The sequence below is a fragment of the Phalacrocorax aristotelis genome, chromosome 2, assembly GCF_949628215.1.
Source record: "Phalacrocorax aristotelis chromosome 2, bGulAri2.1, whole genome shotgun sequence".
NCBI lineage: Eukaryota > Metazoa > Chordata > Aves > Suliformes > Phalacrocoracidae > Phalacrocorax > Phalacrocorax aristotelis.
In genome coordinates, this window is record NC_134277.1 from 130,816,357 (window position 1) to 130,839,655 (window position 23,299).

Below are 23,299 nucleotides of genomic sequence, written 5' to 3' on the forward strand. Positions count from 1 at the left end.
GGTAGACAGCTGTTTAATTTCCTCCGTCTCCAAGGCACCTACACCAAAAGCCCACCTGTACCCTTTTGGGTCCTTGAAATATGCTTTCCTGAGGTAGTCTATGCCAAGGATGCACGGAGCTTCTGGGCTAGTCACGATGGGGTGTTTTTGCCACTCATTCCCGGTTAGGCTCACTTCGGCCTCCAATGCAGTTAGCAACTGGGATCCCCCTGTCACTCCAGCAATGCTGATGGGTTCTGCCCCTATATAGTTTGATGACATTAAGGTGCACTGTGCACTAGTGTCCACTAAAGCTTTATACTCCTGTGGGTCAGATGTGCCGGGCCATCGGATCCACACAGTCCAGTAAGCCCGGTTATCCCTTTCTTCCACCTGGCTGGAGGCAGGGCCCCTCTAGGCCTGATTATGGCATTTGCAACTTGCTTCCTGTAAATGTGAATCAAGAGCCTCTCTATTAAGCTCAGAAATAAAATCAGCACTTCTACTCCTGTCTGGAGAACTGCTCACTGGAAACTGGAGCAGCAGCTTTCCTGGAAGAACCTCCCTGAGTGATTGTTCTTCCTTGCAGTTCATGTACTCGTGCCTCTAGGGTCGAGGTAGGCTTGCCATCCCACCTCATCATGTCCTCTCTGTGGTCATGCAGGTAGAACCATAGGGTGGCCCGTGGTGTGTATCCTCTCCTTTGAACAAAAGGACGCTTATTCCTGACAGCTGAGACACTAGCTTGTAGAGGTGAGGAGTAGGACATATCTTCTTTGAGTTGCTGGACCTCTCGGGATAGTTCCTCCACAGCAGAGACGAGGGAGGAAGAGATATTTGCTTCGTAATCCTGGGGGCTACATGACCTCCCGCTGCACCGCCTCTGCCTTCTCCCGCACCTGGGCCCAGCCCGCCTCGTCTCCCTCGGCCTTCTGCCACCACAGGGCCCGGCAGAGCGTGGCCAGCCACGCCGCCAGCCCCACTGCCTCCACTGCCAGCTCCTGGGTGCTGCCAAAACCAGCACAGAAGTTCAACACAGGCAAATGCAAAATCCTGGATCTCGGATGGAATAACCCTGAGCAATAGTATAAAATGGGGTCTGAATGGCTAGAAAGTAGCTTTGCAGAAAAAGTCCTGGTGGGCTAATGGATAAGAACTTGAATATGAGCCAGCTGTGGCTGTGTGCTCTTGCAGCACTGAAGGTGAGCTGCATACTAGGCTGCATTAGCAAGAGTATAGCCAGAAGTGTTTATTTCATACTATTGAGATGGCATCTGGAGTACGGCAGTACAGGCAATGGTGTATCGGAGCAAGTCCAGTGGAGGTCAACCAAGGTGATGAGAGGTCTAGAGCATGTGATGGACAAGGAAAAGCTCAAGGAGGTTGGGTTTTCATCCTGAAGAAATGAAAGCTGAGGGGAGATTTTATTGTCACCATCAACTATACACTGGAGGGTGGTAGAGAAGACATAGCCAGTTTCTTCTTGAAGGTGTGTACTGAAAGGATAAGAGGCAATGAAAATTATACTGTAAGGGTGGTCAAACACTGGAACACTTTTTACAGAGAGGGTGTAGAATCTCCATACTGAGAGATACTCAAAACTTAACTGTGTAGTCTGAGCAGCGTGCCTTCAATGGACCAGTTTCAAGCAGCAGGTCGGACTAGAAGACTCTCAGAGGTCCTTTCCAGCCTAATTATCCTCTGATTCCATGCTTCTCCGTTTATGGCCTTACCTATTTTCTTGTCCATACCACTATTTTAAATCGTGATTCCTCCTATTATTTTCATAACTGACTTACCCCTGAAAATATTTGTCTCTGCAACTTTTGGAAAATACCTTGTGTATTTGAACTACGTTTTTTTTGAACTGCTGTCACAGAGGCTATGTGCCTTTTTGCCGTATCTTTCTTCTCATATTTTCTACCAACAACCGAATTAATACTGGTGTATTTTTGACTTTTTTTATCCCTGGATTTGTGCCAAATTCAGTGGGTACCGTATGCCCCTTCAACCACTCAGATCAGCAGAAAGCAAGCATGTTCAGAAGACTTTTGTTATTCTGTCCAGATGTGCACAGCATATTCCATTTATTTTGTGCCTTCAGCTTGTACCTCAAAACAGTTTCAGGTGTCACTGTACATTTTTTTCCAAAGATGTAGTAAGGACTCCTCTGAGAAACAGAATGTTTTGGGCCTGCTGAGACCTAAACAAAAATCTGAGAGTAAATCTTTAAAACAAATAAACAGCCCCCCATGCCCAACAATCTAAAAAGCCCCCCAAAACTACCTAAATGAACCTAAGATTTAATGGAGTCCTTAAACTGTAATATGTTCTGTTGCAGAGCTGCTGTCTTACGGCTGTCTTCTTCAAATGATCCTGAACTTCAAAGTTTATTCAGAACTGAGAATTGTCGTTTCATAGGAATCTTTGGAAACATCAGGAGAATTGATTTATTTAATTAGAAAATATTTTTGCCTTCAGCAGAGCTGATGTTGACTGCATTGTGCATGTTATTCCTGCACAGATATCTCTTCCTTATGCATTCATCTTTTTTACTGAAAAGATTCCTCCAGTCCCTCCTCCTGCCTGTTATGACCTCAGTCACACCTGAAACAAACACACCAACAAGAAGCCCTGGTATCAAAGGGATCTGACCACCTGTTTGGTGTTTGCAGAAACATAATTAAGCAGAAGATTCTGCTGTTGTCTGGCAAAGAGGAGGCTTGAAGCTAGGGCTCCTAGTGTGTGTGTGCGTGTAAATATATCTAATGAAATGTTTAGATGATCACATTCTGTATTTGAAGAACAACAAATTTGGAAGTTTCTAAATAGTTTGTGAAACAGAGTTCTTGCCTAAAAGTAGCTAGCTGGGAAGCAAAGTAGGTTGATCTCTTCACCACCTCCGTTTTAAATCAGATCACAGATCTGACTTTCACTCTGCTTCAATTTGCCATTCTCACCATATCTCATTTACAATTACAATGTTGTGTATTTGTAATTGCCCATGTCAGTCTAGGACTCTAAGCCATCATCCTCTTAGCCTTTTTAATATCCAGATACTGTGTAAACCAGTTTGGCTGTATTATGAAAGAACTCTAATTGGAATGCTATTGAGAGTTTTAAATACATGAGCAATTTTATGTTCAGTAATAACACATTTTTGTTCTTTGACATGTAAGATGGTCATACAATGTATTAATGAAATGTGGGTTTTAATGAGCAACTGGTCTGATTCTGTCTGCAAATCATGTCTCAAAAAGACATGTATTTATATGTAGATAAAAATAGTACTGATCTTGTACCATCACCCAGTAGAAAATAAAGGTCTGCTGATTTGTGACAGAATTCATAACACATCTGTGAATGATTCTGATGTGCATTTGCTGGGGAGGGGGGTGCCACCAGAAAATCAAAAATATTGGAAAGCATGTCTTTGCAGTCTTCTAACATGAGATATGGAGATCTCAGCTCCATATAAACCTAAATATTTCTATGCAAATACTATTGTGCATATGTAATAAATCTTCTGTATCATAGGAAAATAATTTCAAGAGAAAGTGTTACATACATTTCTCAAATAACAGAGATGAGGTTGAGGCAGGTTATGTGATGAGGGATTTAAAATTACTGATATAATGATTTTGAGGAAAGAGTGAGTAAAGGAAAGAGGAAAGTCAGTATATTATGAAAGGATTCTTCTAAGGGTGTAGTGACATGCATGGAAGTGTTATATGATGAGCTTCATACGTACAGAATATCATATGTTCCAAAAGATCTCAAGGAAGGGTCATATGGTCTTTATACAGTTTTGCATGCTTCACACAAAGCCGTTCATTTGAAAATAACCAGTGCTTGTTGATCCTGTAGTTGGGAAGATACAAGTTTATAGTTTTAAAATATTTGTAAGCAAGCAGAAAATGAACCCTGAAGGGAGACACACATGACACATGATATAATGAAGTAGATTTTAGTTGTTGTAACTATTCATTAAGTTGGAAGAGTAGGTAGGCAAGAACAACTGTGTCTTCTGTAGGAGTAATAGAAGTTTCAATCAGTTCTAACTCTGCTTAACTTTCCCCTCAGTTTTGGTTCAATAGAATGAGCCAAACTCATTGTTGAAACGAATTATATTGAAACTCAGAAATATTCCATGACAGCAACATCTGTTTTGGTACATTTTCACTGAAGCACAAAATGGTTCACTGAAACACAGACTGTAATACACCAGCATGCAGAGCAAATTTCCACCATGTTTTTGACTGGTTTTGCACTCTCTATCTAGTGAGATGCAGTCCAAGCTTCCTGTGTTTGTGGGACATTTCTCTGAAACTAGGGACAAGACCATTGTCTCTTTAGCAAGTTTCCCGTCTTTCCAAGGACAGAGTCTTGATACTCTCATTTTCTTGATGCAGGTTGGTCCATATACTTGGCAGCTGTTGATCCTGGAAACTCCACAGCTGTTGAGTAGAACTTATATTTGTTTCAGTCAGCTTCTGTCCCGTGACAAATTTTATTTCAAGATCATATGGTTTCTCAAAAATTATGTCCTTTGGTATTTTGAAAAATGTGGTTTGTTTCAAATTGGCATTATACCAAATTCCAGCTTGTTGAGCTTCCAGGTTGCAGAAAATTTCTAAGGTTTTGCCATCTTTGTACATGGTTTTACTATATTAATATATTGCCCGTTTGTATTATGGTGATACTGTGAGATTTCTGTGGTGTAGTGAGTTCAGTATAAACATGGAAAGAAAAGTCTGTCAAACCACTAGCAGGCTAGAGTGAGTGATGCTGTAGAACACAGTGTTGGTACGCTGAAGGGAGAATTGAGGTGGCTGAAATAGCAGGCAGTAAAACAGCATGTGATTTCAAAATAAAACAAAGGTGAACAAAAATAGAGAGACCTCATTATAAGATTTCTTTTCTAGTTTACTGATTCTTTATATTTACAGTTAGTAAAAGTTTAGAAAAAATACTAAATGGAACATTTTGTTTTCTGTAAATAAGAAAAAGGATGAGAAATATTGAAGTTGTCCTATTTAAGTTAATTGTGCTAGGGTCTATGAATGGAGGCAATTTTTGGTCACACAAAAATTTAGATAACCTTTAATGAACGTAGCGATTCCTAAACTAGGGAATTATAAGTTAAATGATTGGCATTTAAAAGTATCTACAAAAATTACAAGCTGTCCATCTGAGTAGAGGCTAGTCATACCCTAATGCCTTAAGACCTGTATCTATTCACTAAGAACCATCATAGCTTATTTCCATTGTCCTCAGAAGCAAATACATGACTTTTCTCTCTTGAACACAAAGCAGAACCGGACTCCGACACTCCAGCTTGCCCCTCTGTTGTCCTCATTGAGGCTTCCCGTGTCTCTTTCCTGCTACTCTTATCTCTGTAGGCCCTTTTTAATGTCTCCTTTGTCTTCTGTCTTTGAGAATGTCTGTAACTTCTGTCTAATGTATTAATTTCCCTAATACTTATTCAGGTTCCTGAGTGAGTGTTACAGATCAGAATATAGTCTGGGTTGTCAGACTCTGTATAGATGTCCGGTTTGAAGACGGCTTGGTTTATGTCTACGGGAGATGGAATGACTTTCTTTGTGAGGGGAGGACTTAAACATACCATTGTCCCATTTCTTTACCTGGAAAAGGTGGCTATTGACTTAACTTCAGCTTTCCCCTGTGGAGTTGATCCACAGTGGAGCAGATTCTATATTCACACAGAGGGCAGTCAGCAATAAGGCAAATTTCTATAGCAACAGTTATTTAACACATTTTGTGATAGATACCAGAACTCGAAGTCAGAGAATAATTTCCCCATTCCATCATGAAAGCACTCTGAAATTCCAAATGATCACAAGATATCACTTTTTTTGCACTATCTGTAGGAGTCTGCTAGTTTCCTTCTTAGCTTGTAATGAAAATGAAGTTTGTAAGCATAAATTAGTTGTCAGCTGTTGAAATAATAAATACAAATTTCAAAACTGGTCAGGATATATTGGTCATTATAGACTTCTTTTTTGAAGTTAATTTTAAGTGAGTAGTTGCCAGCCATTGGTAAATGCAACTGGTTCTTTCTGCTGGGAATGTGGACTAGGCATCATCATCTTCACACCAGCATGTGTAGTTCTCAGCACGGCAATACTGTGTTTGGAGACAACCCAACAATTGCGTTTGGTGGTAAAGGCAGCAGATCGCTTAGTTAAGAACACCGGCAAAAAGAACGTGTTAAACTGCAGTTCCAGAGACAGCATCGTTCTTGTTCTCATTTCTACAAATTGTTCAAAATGTTCACATTCGTCAATGCAGCTCTGTTCATTGTGGGTCCTACATATCTCAGAAACTCTTTCTTTTCTTCCCTGCCATTGTAGGTAAAGTTAGCTCAGCAGTTGAGAAGCTGTTATTTTAAAATTAAGTCAAAGCTTCTGGTAATTGATAATGACTGTAAGCTCAGGACTGTGCATCCCAAAAAACAAGTTTATTTAAGTATTGGAATAAAGTTTATAGGCTGTACAGCATGAACAATAGGGACATATTTTGTTTCACTGTTTTTATGAACTCTGTTATCTACACTTTATGATTTTTTTTAAAAAAGTATATACATGTTGTTTTAAAACCTTAATTAAAATATTTCTTTTTTCCTTTTTGATAAAATAAGTAGTGAAGCCAAAAGTACCAGTTACTCATTTTCATTTTGACATTTTTCTTTATTGGCCCCTAGGACTCACAATTCTATTTTGATGTAAATGAATTACCTTCATATGCAATATTTTTATTACATTTTTCTGTTCTTGCATTATTTTTATTATTTTAATTGTTAATATTAATCCTGTTTACCAATGAATTTAGTCACAAGAAACATCATAAGTATGCATTTATTCGTAGATGTTTTCCTTTTTACTTCACATTGATCAAAGAAAATATTTCCAGCTGTTAAAATAGTTAAATAATTTCCACTCAAGGTACTTGAGCTTATAAACTCATTGTGCAGCTTTTTTTTCTACTGTAGCAGTCTGAACTACCAAGTCTAAACTTCATCTATATATCTGTGTATATTTAGTGCCAAGGTCAATAGAGCATCCTAAATGGGATTGGAGGACAAAACCGGAGAACCATGATTTTGATGAACTAAATCATATTCTTCAAGAGAGCAAAAAACTTGGAAAAGCCCTTGAGAATCTGTCTCGCAGTAAGTTGATTGATTTTAGTTTTTTGATGTAATCATGCAGCCTGAATTGTAATTTGGAGGTATATATCAAGAAGGTGGTCTTCTAGTCAGTGAAGACCAAGTTCATTGACATCAACAGTTACATTCCTGTTGATGAGGTTCACAGAAAGTCTAAGATAATTTAGCAGCATTCCTGCTGACTGAAACTACTTCCCCTGAACGTCTCTTTTTTTTTTTTTTGGTTTTTTTTTTTTTTTTGTTACATGGTTTTCTGCTAGTTTAGTGAGCTGAATTAGTTCATAAGGAGATCAACACAAGAGGCTGGTTTAAGGAAAGTGGTGGGAACATGCAACAGTAAGGCTGCTCCTTTGGGTGGTGGCAGTTAGATTGGATTAACCTTTGTTGAAACCTTAACCTCACTGATGGAGATTAGATCTGTCATTGAAAAATAATTAGGTGTTTTGTATCCTTGACCCCAATTAATTAATTCCAGTTTTCAAAAGCAATTCAAGTAAATATTGTAAAGCATCTCAAATAAATACTCAAAAGCATGGTAGCCAATTAGTTAATAACAAACCCTAAGTATTATCCCTTAAAAGACATAGTTAAACAGGAGCACTGTTTAAAAATATCATGCTTATGTAAGGAGTAGCTCTGAGAATTACTGGATATGATGAGGAATAGGAATTTTTGTTTTGTTTCCTGTAGAAGAGAATTCTGAAGTACGTTGGTGGGAGCAAACACTACTAGCGATTATCAAAGTAAGAAAAGTACTGTCTGCCATGGTACATGAAAACTAAGTATGGTGTGGTCTGGGAAACATTTGCATGAGAAATATTTTCTTTTTCCTCTCATTAAATTTTATCCATGGCACTTCTTGATTCACTGGAGGAATTGCAGATGGTGAGCTCAGAAACAGAGCTGAATGAAGAACGGAAGATCTGTTTTGTGGATAATTTTGAGATTCAGCATTTTTCCAAATTGTGTCAAATACTCAAAACTAGTTTGCCCAAATTCCCTCTCTCCTAAATGTTTTAGGCTGATCACCACAATTATATTCTGAGCAATTTTCATATTTATGTGAATTATAGTAGTATAGTTACAGGGCTCTTTGCAAATACGTTTCTAGTAAATTAGTCTATCTGCCCCTAAGGAGCTAAACAACCTCCAGTGAGGGTCTCTGGTTTGCAGCCCCACCATTGCCTGACTGTGTTACTGTGATGGATGCAGTGTAATTTTCAAGCCTTTCTCCTTTAGAGACTTGTAACCAAGCTTAACACAGTTACAGAAACAATTTTTTTTCAATTTCAGAAAGGGTTATTTATTCACTATCTGGAGATACAAACCAATCAGATGTGAGAGTTCAATAATAAAGACTAAATCCACTCTTCAATCCTACATCTTTGTCTTTCATTGTGAATATTGTGTAGGTTCCACTGAGCTCTGGCTTCCTTATACCTACAATACCGTTTGCAGCATTCTGGGCCTCTCTTTGCCACAGTTTTCTAACTGGAGTGCAAAACACTACAGCTCTTCTGGGTTCTACACTTGGACTGGAAGTGAATGTACCCGGTCAGTGCTGTTGGAGTCAGGTTTTCATAGAGCTATTTCACAAATGAAACATTCTTCACTGTTTCTTGCTAGTACTTGATGTTTTCTTATGACTTATCAAGATAATATGGAATTTTAATCCTACCCCCTGGAGTGCTTTAAATCACTTGCAGCCTGATACTAACTTCACTTTCATGAATGTGCTCTCTATTTCTTCATCCAGATCATTAATGGAAATATTGTCAGACCTCTTCATGATTCCATTTCAGATCTGACAACCAGCCCTTGAAAGCTACTCAGTAAGTGCGTTTTTCTCCCACCAGATGCTTATCTACCTTGCAGTGATTTCACCTAGAATGTAATTCTCTGATTTGTTTACTGGAGTATCATCTAGGACAGTAAATGAAGTCTTATTTTAGCTGAAGTATTTTACATCTACTTCCTCCTCTTATCCACTAGGCAAGTTTCCCAGTTGAGAAAGACTGATTTGATGTGATTCATTCTCGATAAATTCATGTTGGCTGGTTCTTATTAGCTTTCCTATCCATTAGATGTTAAATTGTTTATTTAACAATTTTGTCAAATATTCTTGCTGCTGTCAGATTTAGGCTTGCTGGTTAGTAGTTCCCCATGTCTTCCCTTTTTCTTCTCTGAAGAAAGATATGGTATTTGCTTTTTTCTGTCCTCTCCATTCCTGAAAGACGGTTGCTAATGGATTAGAGGTTTCTTCAGCTAGTTAGTTGTCTAGAGTGAATTTCACAAGATTGTGCCAACTTGAATGTATCTAAGTCATCAGAGTATCTTTCAGCTTTCCATCATCTGGCTTGCAGTTTTTCCTCTTAAAATCACTAGCGTTAAGCATCTGGCCACAATTAATTTTTTTTTTTTAAAGACTGAAGCAGTGAAAGTATTGAACACTGGGATTTCTTTGTATCATCTGTTATTTGCTTTCCTTCTCTTTGATGTACTAGTTCTGTATTTTACTTTGTCCTCCTTTCCTAGTGTATTTATATAAAGTGTTTCTTTTTTGTGGCTTTTTTTGTTCTTTGATAGTTGTTACTCATTTTGCACTTTAGCCTTTTTGGTTGTATCATTTAAACACTTGCATCAGATTAATCGTAAGCTGTATGTCCTTGTTTCCAGTTTTTGTACTCCTGATTTTTAAGTCATTTCAGGAAATAAATTTGTTCTGTGCTGTGATTTGTTACCTGTTAGGATGATATAAAATTCAAAGTTAAAAATGTGAAAAGTTTGGGAAAAAAAGAAAAGGTATAATTTTGAAAATAAATGTGGCTTTGTTGTTCTCCCAAGGCTAGAATACAGACTGCACATAGAAAATATCTCAGAGGGTTTCAATGAATAAACACATCTAGAACTTTAGAAGTGTAAGACATGTGAAACTCATTCTGTGCTGTACCCAAACAAGCATCCCATGTGGTGAATTTTACGAAAGCTGTGACAAGGTCCCATGGCTACCTTCTCCAGCGTTAATGCTTGCTTTGGGCTTTTTGTTAAGGCTAGTCAGTGCTTTTGATTCTACGAGCACATCTGTAAAGTCTGTGAAACCAATGCTACATTTGATACTAATCTTGATTTGAAGCAATATGGGTCAGGCACCGGGCTCAACGAATAGTTGAGTACGCAAGTGATCACAATGTACTATCAATGGCTTTTTTAGAGCACTGTCTCATTTCATTCTTCAGATTTTAACAAGGAAGAGTGCCACATAAAAGCAGATGTTTGTAGTTAAATGAATTTTCCATCAAGTCCTGGACTTAATTTCAATTTTTAAAGATAAGCTTTGGATCTTATAGTGAGTTTCCAGGACCTCATTGCCTGCTCTGCAGCTGACACACAAAATTAAAACTGCCTGAAAGCTTTGGAAGGTGAGGCTCAGGCACTTAGATGTCTGGTCTCTCTTGTGTTCAGTCCTTCTAGTGATTACAACTGAACTTCCTTATATTTGAAGCCCTCCTTCCAAGCGCCATCAAGACAGTATGTGAGTAATTCTGTGCTGCCGTAGATCTAATAAACCAAAGGTGACTTAACACTCAATGTTAAAAGAATCTTACGAGTTTTGAGAGACTGGAGAAGAGTATTGCCATAATTATGATCTAAGTGCATTGAAGCTTTGTGATCTAAGTATACCATTTTCCAGAGGCCTACTTGTGGGAAACCTCAGTTTTGTTTGCATCTCGTCAGCTGTGTGTCATTGAAGTGGATTTTGAACTATAAATCAACTATTTAGGGGAGATTTTGGTTTATGAAGCAACATACGGGAATATACTGCATTTCTCTTGTGCATGTTTCGTTTTCTTCAGTTGCAAGGTTTCTCATCTTTATTGCTATCATCCTTCTTCCTCAGCTGATCATAAGTAAGAAAAGTTCCATGCTGTTTCAAATGTATGCTTTTATATTTCCCCTTCTGGCCTGTTTACCGTTCAAAAAGAGTTAAAATCTCCTGTATAGCTAAGGGTCTTGCTCATGAATATACATGTGTTCAGAGGTGTATACCTCTGGTAATATACCCTATTTTCTGAGGATGAAAAAAATAGATAACAAGAGATAGAAAACAATGAATTATGAATGTTTCGAGTGGGGAAAAATGAGGACTAAATCAGCAAGCGCTCACTGCAAAGTAGATATGAAGTCTGCCTGCTTTGTGAACAACTTTACATCTTTTATATGAACATTTAAGGATTAGGGTGCATATTGAAAATGTGTGTGTATTGGATGTTTAAATTTACACACGGTAACATTATTTGATGACAATGTGTTCTACTGTGAGATAGGTCCTTTTTCTTAATTACATATAGCCTTTCAACAGAGATAACCAACATTTTGTTAGTAATGTTTGAATCCTTGTTAAGTCCAGGTGTATACTACAAATCAGAAGGGAAGAAACAAATTTATCATGCTTTGAATTCAATAGACATTTTAAGGTCAGAAAATGGTAGTGAGTTAACTTTAACCAAAGCTATTTGGGAACCAATCCAAGTGAGTTACATGGAGGGAATCCCAGACACAACAGTATCTAGCTATAGCCAATAGGAAAAAAGTATTCTTTTTGTTTCTTAATATGGAAGGAGAGTAATCAATAAATAAATAATCAGTAAATAAGAAATCCATTTGCAATCTAGTAGGAAATATTGCTCGAAACCATAAAGAATCATAAAATCACAGAATGGTTGAGGTTGGAAGGGACCTCTGTAGGTTGTCTGGTCCAACCCCCCTGCTCAAGTAGGGCTAGCTGGAGCCAGTTGTCCAGGACCATGTCCATGGTTCTTGAATATCTCCAAGAAAGACAGATCTCCAAGTTCCTCCAGAGTATCTCAAACAGTTATTTCTCATAATGTTAGAATCAACTGATGTTTATGCATAGCTTAAGATCTAACCCCTTTAAGAAAAATATAAAACAGTGAAATGTAAAAGCCTATGTTCTGTTTATCTTTTATGGGGAAGAAGATAAGCAACAAGAGTAAAACTCTCATAACTATAAGGGTAGAACTCTTTCAGAAAATGATCACAATATGTTAACAAACCACTAAAATCATGTCTTCATTTTTGTGGATGAACCCGCTAGTATGTGGGATGTGAGAAGTTTAATATATACATCATTAACTACTTCAGTGCATTTAGCAGTCTCTGAAACACATTAGAATGGGCTTTCATTTAGAAGCATTTACAGTATAAGAAGCTACTAATGATTTACATTCTGGTTATGGAAGATGTACTTGGATGGAATGCCACTAATATTTATCAGAGGCCTCTGAATTTTCCCATTGAAACCGGGCATGTCTGATGATGATAATGTAACTGCAAATGCGCACCTGCATGCCATGTAACTAGACTTTTATCAATCACCTCATTAGGGGCATTGTTTTAAGACATAATACTTCAGGGTTGTTTTTTTCAGTCATACACAGTTCTTGATCTGAAATGGACATTAGTCTGTAAAAATGACTTACGCATGATCACTTGAGCATCTAGTCCTATATCTGTTCTAGTTTATGACAAAACTAGTCATCAGTATCCTGAAGAGGATTTTTTCTTTCTTCTGTTCAGGCTGAACTTTAAAATCGTGTTATTCTTGTGTGAGATCAATGTTTGTGATTTATTTTGAGATCGACATTTTTAGATAAGCTCAATCAAACCTTTAAGGAAGATAATTTTATCTCAGTACTGCAGCTGTTATCCGATACTGCCTTTGCTTATAAAATCCATTTGCTTTTAGTGTGATGTATGAGTAATAATACAAAATAATGATATTTTCTGAGATTGAAATAGGAAGAATGTGAACATAATTATTGCTATTCAATTATAAAGCAGGGCTTATATGGCTGGGACATCACTGTTACTTCAGTCATAAGTATCTTTTCCCTACAGATGTTAAATTTTAATTACCTTTGTGGAGGTATTTTGCCATTCTGATATAGCCTACTCTAAATTCCAGGATTAGAGTCTCTTTTCTGGAACAGTATTTGGCTTGCTAAAACTTCCCCTAATGCTACGGCAGAACTGGGGTTTGTATGACTGTCATCTCATATACAGTACTTTCTAGTTCTTAGAAGAAGGGGGTTGGCATTCAGGGGGTAGGAGAAGGGTGAGCTATGACTCTGTCCTAGGCTACTGGCCATTGTGGGCTACCCATCTACCATGCAGTGTACACCTTTCCCTAAAATCAAGAGTTCTGAAAGACCCTGCAGTGTTGATTATTGTCTCTGAGATGACCTTGGCCTAGGAGAGTTTCTGGGTCATAATTGGTGGGTACTTTGCATTTTGTTTCTATTTCCCTGATTTATTATTCAGCAAACCTACCTGTATTCTCCATTGGAGCCACTCAGAAAATTGGATATAGAAATGCTGCAAGTCTAAAGCACAGATTCTTTTGCTGGAGATTAATAATTTTTATCTTTTTTAAAGCCATCATGGGGAGGAGAGATTAAATACGTGTTTCCTAGATAGTGACTATAGTGATGTACAGTGTGCTGATATGTTAATGTGTGGTGCCTTGTAGATGACGCTGTTTCCCTTGTTCTTATATGGCTAGACATTGGGAGGAATATAATCCTAATTCAAGATGGATAGTGCTACAGACACTTGATACATAGTTGTTTAATAATATAAAGACATATGCTCCTCATTGCCAAGAACTCTGAGGTTTCAATTCAATATGCCTTCACAGAAAAATCTCTGAGTTACTACTGGAGGAAATATGTCTAATTTTGAAAGTTATAAAATTACTCAATGTAAGTAAAGGAAATAATATAGAATGTCTATTGTGACAGTCAATGACAAATCTGTTACAAAGTTCCTATACAGAAATGACTGAGCTGGTTTGGTTCTTGTGTACGTATTTGCTGGGGGAAATGCTTTGTTTGGTGCAACCAGAACAATCATTTTATGTCATTTATAATCCAAGTATGGTGTGAAATAAATAATTTCAATTTACTTTGTGTTTAATACGTGGTGCAAACAGGCACAGGGGCTAGAATTTACTATGCTGCCAGCTGCAGTATGGCAAAGGGTTTTGCCATGGGAAATGCAAGTACATCTGAGATGGCCTGTCCCATCAGTGAGGGAACATATGCTTCCCCTGATTTACAATGGATAGGAGAATGCATTGGGACAGTTAACTGCCAGGCAGTTGATACATGATACAGTATTCCTGTGTTCATGCTCAAAGCTGCAGTATTAATAATGGTAGATTAATAAAGGTGTTTCTGTCCTGGAGTTTGTTACAGAACTTGTGATGCTCTGTGAGGTTGACAGTCCAGCCATCCACAAGTTCTCTGGCCTAGACTGATCCTACGAATGTATTTTGTTGAGTTAGTCAGAGTTGCATAGGAGTTGTCTTAGTATGTCTAAACTCTGTATGTCAAATCCAGAAGGCTTTGTTTGGCGAGTAGGGAAACTGGCTATTGGGAGCTCTGTGGCCATCTTCTGGATGTTTAGGAAAATGCATAAACTGTTTGCTCCCATTGAGCTGAATAATGGTAGTCTGGCAGACATTATAGTAGTAGCATGTTATTTTCTTACGACTTCCTATAATTATTTAAGGACCACAAATAAAAGCAAAATGTTTCTGAAGCTTCGTTGTTATCAGAACACCTGTTCTATCATTTCAGGTGTGTATAGCATATGAAGATAGTGCAAGTTTTTAAGCTACTGTAAAGCTCATCAGGAATAATGTAGCAGACAGGGATTTTATGACTTGCCATTTCAAAAAGATGTGAACTCATATGGTGCCTACTGTTTTGAAAATTAGTTTTATGCTGTTGAATTGAGAGCATCCAAGTCTAAAGATCACTCTTCAAAGAGGAATAACGTCACTGAGTGGAGAGGCATTAGGGACTGGATTAGTTGTATCCAGTTGTAATTGTTGCAGGAGAGCAGCAACAAATAAAACTCTTCTGCTACGAACTGCTTATGAAAGAGCTAGGCACTTTTAAGACTCATGGAACTGTTATTAACAACGTTTCCTTTGAAAGAAAGTTCATTTCCTGGTAAGCTAGAAATTAAGCAGAATGTCCTAAGCAGAAAGTCTTTTCTTTACTGTGAAAGATACTCATTCTAGACTTAAAAGGCATTTTATTTCATTAAAACATGATGCAGGTACATTTTGGGAGGTGGCTTTTTCAACAAAGATGATGCTATAATGCTGTAATGATCATGATCTTTATTTCTCCATTCTTACCGTTGTGCTGCTGCAGGTTGCCAAAGGGATAGAAGATTTGGAACAGAAATCTAAGATAATCGTGTAAAGAATGTTTTGTATATTTATGGGCAATTTAATAATCCATGCTGATTTAAAAAAAAAAAAAAGGCATGACAAACAACTGGTTTAATATTTTAGGTATTTAAAAAAAATGTAAGGTACAGGCCTAATACAGTGAGATATGCTTTGGGGCAATCTGCTTAATGTAGGCATAATAATAGTAATTAAAGTACAATAAATATTAATAAGTTGTGTTATTATTACATTGTCTGGTAGTCATGTTTCATTTAATCCTACTGTGCCAGACCTTTCCTGCAATCAGAGAGTACCTTGTTCTTCCAGTTCTCTTCAAAAACCAAGATACTGGCAGGATAAAAGTGTTCCAGTTGAGAGCGGCTGTGCCAGCATGAACAGCCCCACTCCAGATTTGTTGCTGATCAGAGATGGCAGCAGTTGTGGCTGTGGAGCATTTCTGAAGGACTGTGAAAGCATGTTCAGACCAATTACTTTATTGTTCCAGCACCCTTACAGCACAGAGTCATTACCCTCAAAAGCAGAAACAAGTGCCCTGAATCTGTCTGTGTAGTTCACCAGACAGCTGAGTGGGCTGGGTTCTTGTGATGCCTGATCAAAATTCAGCACCCGTAATTACTTGTAAAAGGGAGGATTTTTAAAGACATAAAATTGGCAGTTAGGTGCCTAATTCCTGCTCTAAATCTTGTGTGTGAGCCTTAGCTGGTGGTGGCAAGCAAACTTCTCACCCTGTTAGTTGGAACACTGCACTTTCTCATTGTAAAAAGAAAGAATGGTAGGACTATTGTATAGTTGTCAATCATAGTATGATATAAAACTATGGCAAATTTTGTCTGTGAGAAACAGCGCTGTGAGAGAAAGGGTAAAGCCATGCTTCTTTATTTCTGAAGGATTTGCCTTTGACATCAGAAGACCCCAATAAAGGGAGGAGAACTTTTTCAACAGTCCCTTTCTTGTCCACTGCTCAGTGACTTGAGGCAGAGCAATGGTGAAGCAGCCCTAAAACCTTCCATTCTCTACATTCACCATCCTGCAGAGTCAGGCGTTAAATGCTTTAAGCAATATCATCTCTTGCATTTCTTGGAAGAAGTTGTCTTCATAACATATGAATTGGAAAACAACTTTCAAGTGTGTGTTCTTCCTATGCATGGGTACTTCTCCACTTTATTTTCACCACCAGGAGATGCTTTTCTTTGGTTTTTGAATTGAAGTTCTAACCTGGAAATTATCAAACCTTCTTATCAAACCTCATAGGAACGTGGGAAATTATTTTCTTTCAGTACATCAGAATTTTCAAAATGATAGTATTAAACGTATGATTACTGGATATCTCCATGTGATAGGACTGAGGTGTGTGGATGTGTTGGAAATTTTGAGACCAGCTGTGCATATTTAACGTGCTACAGGATAGTCATAATTAAAAGAGTTAGATGACATGATGGAAGCAAGCATAGGAAAGCCACATCCATGCATCAGCAGAAGTGACAAGAGCAAAGAAACAAGTTCTTGTTAAGGCAGTTTATAAAAACTGTTTTGCATTCTATTGTGAATTTTTACTTTGCAATTTTCCTCTCTTTAAATTCCATCTCTCTTCACAGAATCATTCCTACACTGAACCATAGAGAAGAAGAGAGAAGGCTCAAGTCCACGTTGCCCTGTAGTTGCAGCATAATGTTATGCATGCTGGTCAGGGCAAGATTTGCATAATAAGGTGTCCATATGTAAATATTATATTGCTGGTTTAATTTTAGATAGCAGGTAGAAGTATACTTAAGCTTGTTGTCACTTTACTGGCACATCTGCTGTTTCCATTTCCATAGGTTTTTGAAAACTCATTTTGCTAATATTGCAGCTGAGGAAAGTTAAAGTATGTTGTTTCCAGGCAATTTCACTAATGGAATAAAATATGATACGTTGTATGGTACAGCAGTGCGCAGAGAACAGTATGTAAACTTTTCAGATTACACCTTACTTTTACTTACAGTAGTAAAAGACATTTATAGAAAGAATATTTATAAATACTTTTTTAATCTGTTTTGTTTTCAGGCATTGCTATTTCGGATGAACTTGATAAGGTAAGATTCACTGTATGCCTAATGAACAGTACAAAAAGACAGGTGATTGTAATAATTTTAGTCAATGAGAGCTGCATCTCCCTGTCCTGGTGTACGCACTTCAGTTCTGTTGGGTTGAGAGGAAGTTTGGGTATGGAAAGCTATATAGGTAAATACATTATATGCTGATATATTAAAAGCTGGCACTGTCAACTATGGAAAAAAAATCTTGCTGAGTTTAAGAGAATCTTAATGAGGCCATGGAAATGCTTTTGATCTTGATACCATCTTTGCTTAATATAGTCTGTTGGGTTAGTTTGTGTACATTTGTGTATGTTTGGAAACATTTAGGTTTAAATATCCATAATCTCAGCAGTGAAAAGCAGTACGCTTCTAGTGCCAAAAATCTTGGGTTGTGTTTGTGGTGTCAGAAACCATTGCTATCTGGGAAATAGGATCAAAAGAGATGGGAATAAAGCCTAATATATTGAGACAATTTTTAAAATAACTTTACTTTCTCTTGGTAAAATGAGGCACGAGCATTTCAGACACAAGTGTGAATAAAATATCTCCACTGGGTTTTCCAGGAAAGGCCAGTTAGACAAGATTGATCACTGTTACCATGCAGTCATGTGCACATGGGGCTGCTGTCATTTCAAAACCATGGCCTTTACTTATCATTTTCCCCTTGATCTTGCTTTATTTTGTTGTTCATATTAGGAGTATAACAGTATCTAAATCTTCCTTCCTACTATTTCCTTAACTGTCCTCAGAAGTCATAAGAAATACAATTAGAAAGTCGTTCCATTAGGACCTTTACTTTTAAGAATTACCTTTAAGGATACTTAAGAACAACTCCATTTGGTTTTGTTTGTTAGAAAAAACATATGAAATATTGTTCATGGGAGGAAAAACCACTTTGGGCTAGAGCCTGTTATCATGTACTTTTTACATATATTTTTTAGGAGATACTTCTGTGTTAATTTTTTTAAAACAGTGATAGATTATTGTTCAAAAACATTCATATTTTTAAAATATAATTATTCAGTATAAAAATTAAGATGGGGAACATCTTTGGTAAATTTCCTCAGGATCAAGTCTGAGCAGAGTTAATTTTCTTTATTGTTTATCATTTAAAATTGGAAGGTGCTGGGTTTTTTAAAATAAAACTTGACATTATGGTATCTATATTCAATAGCAAACATTACCTGACAATTTACAAGACTGCATCTGCTTTAACATCTGTTTCTGATGAGGACAGGTGAATTGAAAATCAAAAGTTATTTGGAAAACAAATAAAAAACCGAACAATAAAGCTCTTAACATGCTTCCTTTGTGCAGCATTGCTCAACAGGCTTCCAGCACAATTTTTTTTCTCCGTGGGCTTTAGTGAACTTTAGAACTTAACTTCTATCACTTGTTTTACCCCTTAAAGATTTTTAATGGACATAAAGACTAGTTTTGTGATAAGAAATTAAGCATAGGCAGGACAGTTCTATGGAATCCTGCCTCTTAGGAATGATCCCTTACAGGACCTAATTCCTGAAATGTTCCTGTGACTTATTTCTAAGTGTATTATTTGGCTTGGGCCAAAAGTAACCAAAGACTACCTGATAATGTTTAACATTAGACAGAATTTGGTTCCATTTCACTGGTGCATGTTCCCAGGCGATGTGTATTTTTCAGGTATAAAAGTAGACAAGTTCATTGTAACTCCTTTCCCAGAAACACATGCTGATACTACAGTTTCTTTATCTAGGCTGTGGCAGCACAATCAGTTTTGAAACCGCATTCAGCTGTGGTTTGGATTAACCATTTAACCCTTCAGGTACATGTCACAGGTCAAACAAATTTGGCATTGGATTCTGTTATAGCATTGGCATTATACAGATGTCATGAGAGACATAAAACTAAACACAATAATAAATTCTTCTATATGTTTTTCCTTGCTTTATTTTCCCAACAACTGGGAACATTCTTGGGGATTAGGACAGAGCCCATAATCCTGCTGCTTCATCTGTGTTTTAGACTACGAATTTGGAGGCAACAGAGAATGCATGTGTATGTTTATTTTTGTTTCTCCTCATGTAAGTATTTTTCAAAAAATTAATTCTTTCTGGCTGCAGTAACCTCTAGCTGCCTTTGTCAGGGGAGCACTTGATCAGTATTGTTGGTTGATGTAACTCTTCTTCCAAGTAATCCAATTAGTTAGTTAGTTAGTTGCTTAGTTACTTGAGCATTTGGATTTGGAAAGCCAGTTTGCTCTGAATTACAATCGCTTTTGTGGAAGGGTGTTTCATTAACAGTTTCTTGTCAAATATCTGCTATTATTAGCTTTGTGCCGGGACTTAGGGCTTCAGTCCAATACAGAGGTAGAGAAAATACTGACAGACAAGGTCAGTCAAAATGGAAGCTTTCAGTTTGACATAGTCTAATAAGATTTCAGAGTTCACTGATGTAATTGTGAAAAAAATTCCTAAGATTACTGCAATTAAAACAGATTTATTGTATAGATTCCCTCTTTTTAAATCTCATTTACTTCAGACTTGCAGAGTTTGGTGTTCAGTCTCTTGATGATTCAGAGTGTGCCTCTAGGCCATGGAAGGTATGTAAGGAAAGAAAATGAGACGGGGTGCCTTGTGACGCTCAGATTTGATGGCTGAAGTGCAGAGTTAGTATAATACAAGTTTCTGAATTGACTCAACCTCCTTACCACTGCACAGAAACTATGCATGAAAGTGTGTGGTTTCTAAAGCTTCTCAATAATGTGAAGAATTTTATGTACACATACAAGAAGTTGAGCTAGGATGTTAGCCTTTTGGTGAAATTCACAGAATTCTAGTTTGATTAAAAAAATCATAGAGGAAAACCCACTGAGTTCACTGTGAGTTTCAGGATTTTTCCTAAGTCTGTTAGGGCACTTCCCTGGGAAGTGGAAGTTCAAATTCATGCAGAAGTATAGACTAGCCAAACTACTGAAGCTCCAATGTCCAATGTGAATGCTTTGACCATGGGGCTACTGACGATGCGCCTCCGCTAGGATTTGCTGCTGCTGGAAAACCCTACTTGTGTTTATGTCACAAAATAAACTGTAATATATGTTGCACTGTAGCATGTCTACATTGTAAGATGCGTTGGGGCAGAATGTAGTGAGGATGCTACAGTGCAGAAATAGGTTTAAAATGGGTTTATATGATTGTACCCCTTTCAGCAATATATTTGAACCATTCCATGCAAAATAAGGAGTCACACCCTTTTCCTCTTGCCACAGTAGAAGACTGAGTAAAATAACATAATTCTAAAGCAATTTGAAAGGAGGCAGGGGAAGGTTTATTCATCTTCTGGCTTTTGATTGAATTGCTAATAGTGACCTGTAGCTCCACTACATGAATCTTAAGTAAAGCACCAATCCACAGAATGTCACATAATCCCAATAATCTCAACCATTTAAGAAGAAAATATTTCTAGTCTTAGTATTTGCAGTTGAAAAAAACCAGACAAATGCTTGGAAAATATTTGCTAAGTGTTCTTTAGAGAATCTAAGGTCCTGTCATAACATTGTGAAATTTGTCTGGAATTCCCAGCGATGTCTTTCATTCACTTTAAAAATCAATAATGGGAGACAGCTAAGTGTTAGAGATCTGGAATCAGACTGAAGTGAAGATGATCTAATAACTCATAACAGATTCTGATCCTTAAGGTTAATATTAAAATTTTTTATCTATGCTGTGTCTAGGGCATACTTTCTTCTTACATGTAGTATTACTACAATGAACACAGGTTATAATTAATAAAATAAAAGAAACAACTACTCTAAGTCATAAAATTAAACAAATTTCTGCTCACCCAAAAGTTTTTCACACTATGGAGCTTCCCTCAAAATCCGTATCAGAAATTAGAATTACTGAGCTTTTTAAACTCTGCTCAACTATATGGATACACAAATGATGTGCTCCGTGGTAGGGGTTGCACACTGCAAACACATCTCAGCCCAATGTGAAGATGAGATTCAGCTGTCCTCCAGCCTTTCCCTTCTTCTCCTGCTCTCCACAAAAAGGAAGCTCAAGTGTGTCAAGTTGGTAGCCACTGATGTGTATAAAAAGTGGATGACACCTGGACTACCCCATAAAATAATCCTCTAGATCCATTTAGTGCAGATATAAATACCTACCTGTCCTGAAAATATTTCTGTGTACACTAATGTCACTGTCAATCTCTTCTGTTATACGTGAGGGAATATAAAATGGAAATCAGTCAGGATTCTCAGGTTTCTATTTAAAAAAAAGGACAACAAACAAAACCTGTGAAAACTTGTTTGAGAACAGGATACTTCATCTGAATTTATTGAAGGTTTTAAAACAAGGTGCCAGCTAAACTTTCTGGTATTCTCAATAGAGCTGTCTCTGAGTCTTAATTTACTGTTTTCACTGTGGCTTCTTATATAGTTGAAAGGAAAATAAATTAGGTCACTGAAAATGCAGTGTAATAATCTAACAAGATTCAAAAAGGAAAGCAAGGTGAAAAAGTGAGGAAAAGCATGACTATGTAATGTAAATTACATTTCTATTAAGTAAAATATGAAAGTGCTACTTTAATCCGTAAAACGTCTAGAAAAGAAATCAGCATAACAAGGATAGACGCAGGATTCATGGTTTACTTATTCATATGCTGATAGTGCAGTGTGCAGTGTCAGGAAAAACTTGTGTACTGAAAAAAGGGCAAATTTTTAGGTGCCTTTCGTTTTCACTTAAGGGACTGATAGCTTTTAGGAAGATTAACTCTGCAGGTTGTTGCAAGTGTAACAAGTTTTGGCAACCTTTTTTTATTAATTATTAGAAATTATCCTAGGAAGAAAGTGGCTAGAGTAGCAGGAATAAACCTTAGAAGGAGCCAAATAGTTCTTATTTAAACTACTGTAGGCACTTTGTGTAATGACAGCATTGTGGGCAGTGGTATATCTTTTTTCCTAGCTCATAGGCATATGATGGTAGTCATACCTGTGACATGTTACGCCTGTCAAGTGACCAGAGGCCACTGTCATCTAGTCTACATGACCTGACTATGACACAGCACCAGACAGATGCACAAAATGTATATTTGTAAGTACGTAAAAGAAAGATGCCAGAGGTTAGGTATTCTAAAACCTCTGAAGCCGTGATGTTTTCCTCAGATTTCTCTATTCTGTTTTGGCTGCATTCCATTTTCATTGGTCCTACTGTGTCTTGTCAACCTTGCAGAAAACAGACATTGCGTGAAAAGTGTATTAGACAAGTGATGGAGAACTCTGGACAGAAGTATGGAGATTAGAGTGTGGTAATACACTCACAGGCACATTGCAGAAGGCAGAGCAAAAGAACAAGGGGGAATGAGTCTAATCCAGGGTCTGGGTCATATTTGGCTCTGCCAAGATGGAAGCTCTTGGAGTTCTGCTGAGCAAAATTACAGCATCTAGTGGGAGCAGGGTAAAGATATTAGTATGAAAGCAGTTTGCAGACCTTTTTTGTTTGTTCTGTTTCAGTAGAGGCCTCTACTTTAAACTGTGCTTTTACCATATCTGTGTCCATTAGGAAGACACTTTTAAAATGGTTTGTTTTTAGGAAGATGAGAAAATGTGGTTGCTAGGCTAGGTAATTACTGTGCTGTACTTTTTCCAGATGTTCTTTGTTTGGAAAGCATTGTTTTCTGGCAGGAATATTTATTTGGACTCTGAGCTAGGTAACAGCCAAGGATTTGTTTTCCTAAAAATTTATCTCATTAAAGGATAGGAATAAAATATATATCTCCTAATTAGGA

At 37.3% G+C, this 23,299-nt stretch overlaps 1 protein-coding gene across 1 annotated transcript in view; it reads left to right on the forward strand.

The window, feature by feature from the left end:
* Positions 1 to 23,299, forward strand: part of C2H8orf34 (chromosome 2 C8orf34 homolog) — a 170,821-nt gene that overhangs the window by 38,518 nt on the left and 109,004 nt on the right. Inside the window, exons 4-5 of the mRNA XM_075085198.1 lie at positions 7,043 to 7,171; positions 17,499 to 17,527. Of these exons, the coding sequence (XP_074941299.1) occupies positions 7,043 to 7,171; positions 17,499 to 17,527 (158 nt within the window). The remainder of the gene's footprint in view (positions 1 to 7,042; positions 7,172 to 17,498; positions 17,528 to 23,299) is intronic.